Genomic DNA, 9,278 nt, shown 5'->3' with positions numbered 1-9,278 from the left:
CCATTGGAAGTTCGAAGAAATTTTCGCAAGAATGGCAGAGGCGCTCAACCCTATTCAGTAAATAATAGCTTAGTTAAGTTACTCATTGATCCTTCAAATGTATTTCCATGTGTTGCATAAGTATAAAATATCGTGGATAGAAAAGAAATTGAAGAAGCTCCAATTACATTGGGGAACGCATTTTTTGTTTTTTGTCTTACTTGTTTTTTACTAATTTGTGTGTGGTGAATACAGAAATGACACCAGTTTTTTGCTATCCCATCCAGTTTTTACGATACAGGGTACCCTCCATTTTTGACAAAAAACATACAAATTTTACATACAATGAAAAAATAATGAAATAACTTATAACAGTCTTCTTTCCTTTTTCTCACACAGTCTTGATGCTAGGAGTTCTGAAGCCTTCTTCGATAGTCCCAAATCATGTGCCTAATCACTCAACTGATCAAATCCCTTACAAGCAATCCTCTTCAATTTCAAATTCTTCATCATTGTTGTCACCTAGTTCATCCCCAGAGGGTAGTGTAACGAAAACCGGCACTGGGATTTCATCTGAATGAGCCACTGGGCGTATAGCAGATGGTAGACTAGGATACTCTATGTTACATTTATTTTTTTTTGTTATATCCTGAAGGTTTCACTATACAAAAGTTACAGTCACTGAAATGATCTCCTGGCTCTCGCCAAACCATAGGTATACCAAATGGCATCTTATTACATTTTCCCTTCGTCCACATCCGTAAACCCTTGTCACACTGTTTGCACACCTTATGAGGGGCCCAAGACTTATCTTGATTACTAAGTTTAACTTTGAAATATGCCAAATAGGCTTGCTCTACAAATGTGCTGATGTTCGCCCTTTGACTTTTTTTTTTTTTGACTGGGAATGGTGAAACTGCCACAGATAGAACAAAATGAATCAGGGTTGTTTAGGCACTTACGATGAGAAACACCAGAGCCAGACATAATCTGAAAGAAAGAAAATACGTGTGCAAGTAGAAAAATAAATTTTGCTTATTCACTATGTAGAGCAGCATACAACCTCTGACCACACTGTCTTGCGTGTAAATGAATAGCCTATACAAATCCACGCTACAGTAATCACAATAATATAAGTGGTGCAGCAAAAACCTGACGTTATAGAAGAAAACTAACTGCACATTCAGAATCAGCATACCTATTTCAGTGTAAATAAGCTTCAAAATTGTTCCACAGTGGTATTATATAATTTTATTGTATTACTGTAAATCTTCAGGGATATAAAAACTGTCTGGTGATTAAACTCACAAATATATGTTTTGCTTCGGCTGACCCTTTGGAAAATCCATATATGTAATGTAATTTATTTGATTTTGAACTTCCAAATTCTGTTGAAGATCTACTCTGCCCAATTTTCTTGTGCATGCTGTTAATAAATGAACTTTAGACAAAATTCAAAATTACATGAATTAGATTATATCTATGGAAGCTTAATTTATTTGTTTGTACTGCAATCTGAGGCTCCACGACAGAGTACTCCACCTGTCCTGCTGATAACAATCTCATAAAACAAGAAATAAGGGAACATCTCCAGGAACCTCTTGCAAGGGTTCCAACCTTTACCAGGAGTAAGAACATTTTTGGTAAAGACACACTTAAAGATCATAGGGTGAAAAGAAACCTGCCCAATTCTTTGATGGCAACTGTCACTGTCATTTAAAACACATGCACGGGGGATTCACTTGCAGAGAATGTTTTAAAGTATTTCCTATACAGTATATAATTTTATAATAATTGCATTTTGATCATGTTTCCATCTCTTGGTGATTAGGGAGTCTATTTAAAGAGGTGCATCCGTGGCTTCATTGTGTAGCTGACTGCAAGTGATGTGCTTCTGAGCAAAACAAGTGGTGGGATTCTCCACTGTGCCATCTGTAATGGAAAAACAATGATAATTAAGCATGTGAAAAGCAAACAACAAAGTGCTTAAATAGAGACAGCACAGAGATGTTTATTGATATCTAAAAATGTATTCCTAAAAATGAGAGACTGCTAATGGCTTTATAACAGACACTTTGGCCTGTGCAGAATTCCTAATTAAGCTGCTTGACATTTGAAGTCGTGGCATTAAATCTACAGCCCTAATGACCAACCTAGGGCTCTGTTATACTGTACATATTATACATTATACTGTTCTTCCTGCCTATGAGCATAGTTACTTGGCCCTGTACTGATAACATGTCCTCTCTAGAAACATATAATAATAATGGAATACAATATTAATAATAATACAAATAATGGAAGTACTATTGTACTAATGCCAACAGTATTGCACAAACTTGACAACCTGCTCTCCGAAGTTTGTCTCTTGAGCCCTTTCCTCTTCAAGCTTTGGGAAGCCACTGAGTTCCCGCTACTGATTTCCTAAAAAAGCACCTGTGTTCTCTAGGTGCCTGTGAAGACCTAGACATGGACTGGATTGCCACGAATCCCTTTGTAGAAGCCATACGTCTGGCAGAACTACCACACTGTTTCCTGGAGCCTTTAAGAGACAAGATACCTTAGCCCTACACCCCCATCATACACCCCCATCAAATACTTTCCCAGCCAAGCCATGAGATACCCTGCCACGTATATTTTTTTTTCTGGGGATGCCCCTCACAGTACTTGCTTTTGTTACAAGATGTCCTCAGTTTTATGGAATAATAAACTTGTAAATATGAGGACATAATCAAGTCTGGCTGAAAAAAATGTTTGACCTCTAAAGACTAATTAGTCAAAGGGCAATTTAATAAAAAAACAACCATTATTTTCATTTTGTTGAATCTTTTTTTATGTAATATATTTACCTCTTAGGAGAATCCCTTGCGTGTGTTTTGACTGGTATAGGGATATGAGACATCAGCCTGGGAAAGGCAAATATTTCATTAATGGTATGAATATTGTTTTTGTATGTGTTTTTATGTACTATAACCAGAATTTTAAATTGCATTTTTGATTAGATTCTTTTATGTGAATAATACTCTTCCATTATTCACATTTACTGCTTACAGCCAATTGCTAGAGTTCTCTTTTAGAGAGAACTTAGAGTTCATTTTTGGATAGACATTCTACCTTTATACTTTTATATATTCTGCTATTTAGAACACACAGCTGAATAGTTTGATGAAACATTACACTCCCTTTTCAAGCTTATAAGGATCCATATATCCCCTCCTCTCTCCATAGAGCATAACGGTGCTGTATGTACAGCACTCGTTCATGCATCGTGCAGTGCTTAGTTGTTGGGTAAGGACCGTGAAATAAATTTTCCAGTGACAATAATTGCATGTGTGTATGCAGCTTAAGGCTGCATAGACAGTGGATATGAGTACAAAAGAACAATTTTTCTGCACCTAGGGTTAGAATTTCCTGTGCTGCCAGCCACTGGTGATCTAGACTGGGACACAACAGACCCCTTGAACAATTATCCAATCAGCAAAGTTTATTCTATGGGCAGCAATGTTGATTGGAGAAGAATTCAGGGGCCAGACCACTGCAATGTTGAGTAGCTGCCCAGATCCCCAATGTGTTCAGAACAGGGTATCTTAACCCTAGCTGGAGAACATACAAAAACAAGTGAAAAAAAAAGATACACACCATTAATTCATTAATATGCATGTAATAGGCTTAGCAAAAGAAAAAAATCCAATGCTTTTTGATTGAAAGGCTCTTTTAATTTAGGCTTTTGGCCATCCATCCCTTATCTGATATTCTTTGGAACACTAGCATATGAGCATGCATAAGAGCTGTATGTTTTATCCATTGACAAAGACTTCATTGTATTCTCAAGACATTTTGTGAAATATACTACTCAGTGGGCCTTATTTATTAAAGCTCTCCAAGCATGGAAAATATACACTTTTATCAGTAAACCTGGGTGATTCAGCAAACATGGAATGGATTTCTTAAAATTAATTTGCTTTTTGTTAGCAAATGTTTTCAATCCTGGACCAGATCCATTCCAGTTTTGCAGGATCACCCAGGTTTATTGATGAAAGTGTATCTTCTCCAGCCTTCGAGAGCCTATTTAATATTATTAATGGTAATATTAGGTTAAAAAAACATAGTTCTTACCATTCATCCCCTTCCACATCCCGGAAACCCTTTGCAAATGGGTTACTGGCAATTTTTAGTTGCGTGATCTGTGATAAATTAAAGAAAAAAAGGCTGCTATAAGTTACTCATGCCCACAAAAAAAGTATATATAGTGAAGAGGCAGATGCATTTTTTATTTTTGGGGGACCCCAATGGCAAAAAATCCTTTTAATGGATTTCTCCCCAGCTGTAGAAGTTGTTACAATGCCAGGTAGTTTTGTCACAACCGCTGTACCCTTGTATATTCCGCATGTAGAGAAAGATTGAATCGTAGACTCCAGCCCTTAGGAAAGTGATACCTTTATTTGAAGCCTTTGAGATATGTCAGATAGACAGACTGGAAGGAAATCTGAGTAAATGAACCAGGTTTTTTTTAAATGTGCCAAATACATAAATATATAATCACTTTTAAAGACTTTTATATTTTACTACAATGTGTTTAAGGATTCATCCATGATCATTTTTGGTGACTTTTATGTCAACACAATGAAGGCTCTTACAACAGTCCTTAAACACTTGAAATACCCATATAATCTTTAAGGAAAACTGTTGATGAAATTAATAGTCTGGTGGCAGATTGTGCATACTATGCAACTTACCCTGTGATTCTGATAAGCAGTTACAGCTGTAAACTGGGTCTCTGGAAACACAAAAGAAATAAAATTTTGTTCAGCACGAGCTTCTCCCCCTTGTAGGCGATCGGAGAGCAGGATGTGAAGTCTTGGCTGGTAGCGGTGCATGGAGTTTAGTATAATCTGTACAGAAGAGAGGAATTATTTTTTAGAATGGCTCTGCTAAGATAAACCATGCTTTATAGGGGTTTTGTGCTTTCTTCTAGTTCAGCTTTGAGGCTAGATTTCCATAAATAAAGGTTTTATGGTTTCCATAAATAAAAGATTTTTTCTCTATTGGTTAAACTCTAATTAATGAAGTTTGCATTACTCTGGGTTGCAGGGCAAATGTGCATTGTGGTATAATGGATGGAAATCACATCTGTTATAATGTGAATGAAGCTTCAGATTCTATTCTGAGACCCCATCTGTTTCTACAATCATATGCAATACCTCTGATGTAGAACAGGTACTATTCTTACCCCTCTAATGCCCATATTTCCCATCTTCTGTTTTAACACTGCAACCTCTGTAAGAATCAGTGGAATTTGACACTTACTAGAGTGTGGTTTTGTGGAGACCTGGCAGTGTTGAATGCTGATGAGTCCTTTGGAAGCTTCAGTGAGGAACCAAGAATAAGGGCAACATTACGTACTCTTCTATTGCAGAGGCATGTTTGAGGGCTTCTATTACTAAGCTGTTGTATTTTTTTTTTTAAAGAATTCCCTGATCATCTAACAACTATGGAACTAGGGAAGTTGGAACTCCCCATTTTGCAAACTTGTTCTACATCAGTAGCTCACTTAGTAAGGAAATAAGAGTCATGCTGGCAGTTACATAGCTTAGACATTTGAAAACCAGTTCAGGAGATTCCTATTTTCCATCCCGACAAGCTACATGAAAGAGAGGAACAGCCAGTCACAGATAAAATTAGGGGCCTCACATGTCCTTTCATGTCCTGTACATTGTTGGTAAGCTTGAGTCGGTCAAAGGAGACGGTCTGCCGCATCCAGTGAGAGCCTCTTGCCGGTGAATCTGGGTGGAAGTGAAGACGACCAGGGGGGGCAGGATCTGCCGTTCCAGAAACAAGCCAAGAGGAGGAGTGAAAGGCATACCTGGGGAAATTAAAAATGGTAAAAGGCACACAATAGACTAAAAAAGAATCAAATGGAATGAAAATGCTGGATAATGTCGATGGCCAATTGGCCAGTTTAACTTATGAATTGCTCATGCAGTACAAAGAAAGAAGATCAAAGCCTAATTAAACTCTAGTAAACAACTTTAACAATAGTGTTTCTTCCACATTGTAACTATAAGGAAGTAATGTAATACAGCAGCCTACAGCAATACCAAAAAGCCTAGTTCTGCTAGCACACAGCAAAGCTGGACCATTACATTCTATTTACCTGTATCTTTTGTCACCTACTGGCAAAAAGTCCAGAACAAGAGAATATTCGGCAGTAGGGTCCATCCCCCAAATGCGGACCTGGAAAAGTGGGAACATCCGCCTTGACATAAAGAAACAGAAAAAACAAAGTAAAAAATTTTAGTTCCAAAATTTATAAATACAAATTTCAAGTAGAATGTGAACAAAACTCAAGACAAATTTGTCTGCATGACTTATGCCGTATTTCTTCATCTATGGCTTTTGTCTGCACTAAATGGTAAATGGACAGGAAAATTGTGTCCTCTTACATCACAGGCTAATATCACTTAAGGTCTATTTAGATATTTGCATTATGGTAGTTGCATGTTACCGCAAGGTTTAAAACATGGATTGTGAATGGCTTGGCTTATTTCTTTCAAACTTTTGGGCAAACTTTTTTTCTGTGCTCTCTCTCTTTCTTTCTAATATTTAAAAATCAAACTTGATAGGGCATGGCAGGGATATGTAGAGGAGCAGATATGGAAATACTGTTTTAAAAAAAGGCTGTAATAGCAGTGAGCTCCTGGAATATGTCTACAGTCTATGACCATATGCTGTAGCATATCTTTAATTATAACTATACCATGCATTCTTCTGGCATCTCTGCAGTCTCTGACTATCTCCTGTTTTAATCATAGAATTATGATTATACAATTAGTGAATATTATGCTGTCCTTTGGTGATATTGGGAGCTGCACTGAAGGTTCCATATATCAAGCACATTAAATCCCACTGTGGTCTTGCCCCTCGATGGGCACGGCAATGACATCCTTAACTCAATCTATCTCTTCAGTCTTGAGCTTAGACTAGGCTTCATTTAACTTAAAAATAAAAACTTCTCGTGGCTGAAAAAGTATAATGGGGGGTATTGCTGTCTGAGCAGATCTTTTCATTTTATTTTTAGTCTATATTGCTGTTGCCTGAACTTAAGCTTTAATAAAAAGTACCATTTATTAATATGAACAGACAAAGCTGCACTGGTTTAAACACACTTATTGGCCAATTCTATTTTAGATAAGCCACAATAATTCATAATAATTATAAATATGATATGATAATTAATTACATACCATCTGAAATGCTAAAGTTAACCCTTTACTCTGTTATATTTGGGACATATTTCTTTTTGAACATTTGTTCATGCAATTAAAAAAGCCTCTCACCTCCCAGCTTTTGTCACAATCATTTCAGTTCCGAGACTATTAAATGTCTCCCAAAGTGTTGAGGTCTCCAGGCTGACCATAATACCCCGCAAGGCGACATTCTTACATGTGACATCATCTTGGGGTGGCCGGGGTACATCTGAGAGTGATGAGCTCCAGGAGCCAATGTCAGGAGATACAAAACACCCCGAATGGATGTTGTGTGTTTCTGAAAGATAAATATTAATTTGAGATGTATATATTTCATATTTTTTATTTATTTATCACTTAGCTGCTTACATATCCCCTAACCCTGCAGGAAACGCATGCATTAAAATGCATTGCTTCAAGGCAATATAATGCATCTGCCATACTTGAGATGTGTTGCAGTGTCATTCATTGTAAATAGAAGCTCAATACACTGCACAGTAAAGTATGACACACTGCAGTTCAATACAAAGCACATAAAAATTAATATGATTATTATGATTTTTTTGGATCAAGTGGAGAAGGATAGGAACTTCCGTTTGACTTGTATGTGGCTGCCATGACTTTCCCACTTTCAATTTCTCCATGCTTTGGACAGTTGGCTGCTTTGGCTTCATAGAGCTGGTATGGGGACAATTTTCTAAAATATCTATAGTGTTGGATCTGGGGACACAGCTTTGGCTATCCCACATATGTATAATACATTTATGACAGCTCATTGTATCAGGGACACTGTCCATATCAAATTGTTAAACAACAAAAAATGTGTGTAAATGTACCTTAATGTACATTGATGCATGTTTTCAATGGGCATTGAAATGTAATTTGCACAGAATATCAACATATATCATAGGCTGTGGTATTATTACATAGTAGGTTAGGTTGAAAAAAGACATAAGTCCACCAAGTTCAACTACTTGGGTAATACACATATCCCAGATATGAAACCCTATAAGACATAGTTGGTCCAGAGGAAGGAAAAAAAAAAAACCCTGGTACAATTTGCCTCAACAGGGGAAGAAAATTATTTTCTGATTCCATAAGGCAATTGGATGTTCCCTGGATCAACAGTCACTGTTATCTTTACTTTAAATCCTTAATACCCAGTTATATTCTGTGCTTCTAAAAAAGCATCCAGCTTTTTTATGAAGTAATCTATAGTAGTTGCTGAAACTACTTCTTGGGGGAGCCGATTCCACATTTTCACAGACCTTACAGTGAAGAATCCCTTTCTTATCCGAAGCTTAAAATTCTTTTCCTCCATACACAAAAATAGCCCTCTTGTTCTTTGTATTGATCTCAAAGGTAATACTTGGGAAGAGAGTTCTCTATATGGACCATTTATATATTTATACAGGGTGATCATACCCCCCCCCCCCCTTAACTGTCTCTTTTCAAGGGAGAATAGATTCAGTTTAGCTAATCTCTCCTCATAGCTGACCTCCTCCATTCCTTTTATTAGTTTAAATGCTCTTTTCTGCACTCTCTCCAATTCCACAATGTGCTTTTTGTAAACTGGTGCCCAAAACTGGACTGCATATTCCAGATGTGGTCTGACCAATGCTTTGTACAGGGGCAGGATTATGTCTGTGATCTACTTGAACCCCCAGATCTTTTTCCATTTCTGACTCCCCCAAATGTATTCCCCCTAGACAGTATGTAGCCCCCAAGCGCATAACTTTACATGTATCTATATTAAACGTCATTTGCCACTTGGCTGCCCAATCAAACAGTACATCCAGGTCTGCTTGTAGATTATAGACATCCTGTATGGACCTAATTCCATTACATAGTTTGGCGTCATCTGCAAACACAGAAATGGTACTTTTAATCCCAAACTCTATATCATTTATACAGATGTTAAACAATAAAGGACCCAACACTGAACCCCACCACTAATAACCTTAGACCATTCAGAGTATGAATCATTAATTACAACTCTCTGGATGCGGTCTTTAAGCTATTTACAGATCGACTTTTCTAAACCTTTTGACC

General features: G+C 37.1%; 1 protein-coding gene across 1 annotated transcript; it reads right to left on the bottom strand.

Moving 5' to 3' along the window:
* Positions 1-248: 248 nt before the first annotated feature.
* LOC140339438 (T-box transcription factor TBX10-like) lies at positions 249-8,166 on the bottom strand. Its single transcript, XM_072424159.1, has 7 exons — positions 7,317-8,166; positions 6,134-6,235; positions 5,671-5,842; positions 4,716-4,871; positions 4,096-4,163; positions 2,829-2,885; positions 249-1,911 (listed from the first exon to the last, which is right to left on the bottom strand). Exons 1-7 carry the CDS (start codon positions 7,394-7,396, stop codon positions 1,842-1,844), a joined length of 705 nt encoding a protein of 234 aa, XP_072280260.1. The 5' UTR covers positions 7,397-8,166; the 3' UTR covers positions 249-1,841.
* Between the last annotated feature and the right edge of the window lie 1,112 nt (positions 8,167-9,278).

The sequence above is a fragment of the Pyxicephalus adspersus genome, chromosome 10 (assembly GCF_032062135.1).
Source record: "Pyxicephalus adspersus chromosome 10, UCB_Pads_2.0, whole genome shotgun sequence".
NCBI lineage: Eukaryota > Metazoa > Chordata > Amphibia > Anura > Pyxicephalidae > Pyxicephalus > Pyxicephalus adspersus.
Note: the sequence above shows the minus strand (reverse complement) of the source record. Positions and strands in the feature narration are given on the sequence as shown.

Coding starts and splice junctions, on each gene's coding strand:
- LOC140339438 (XM_072424159.1), bottom strand. CDS start 7,396: ATGGTCAGCCTGGAGACCTCAACACTTTGGGAGACATTTAATAGTCTC. Junction 6,236..7,316: donor ATTGTGACAAAAGCTGGGAG/GTGAGAGGCTTT, acceptor CTTTATGTCAAG/GCGGATGTTCCCACTTTTCC. Junction 2,886..4,095: donor GATGTGGAAGGGGATGAATG/GTAAGAACTATG, acceptor TGCCTTTCCCAG/GCTGATGTCTCATATCCCTA.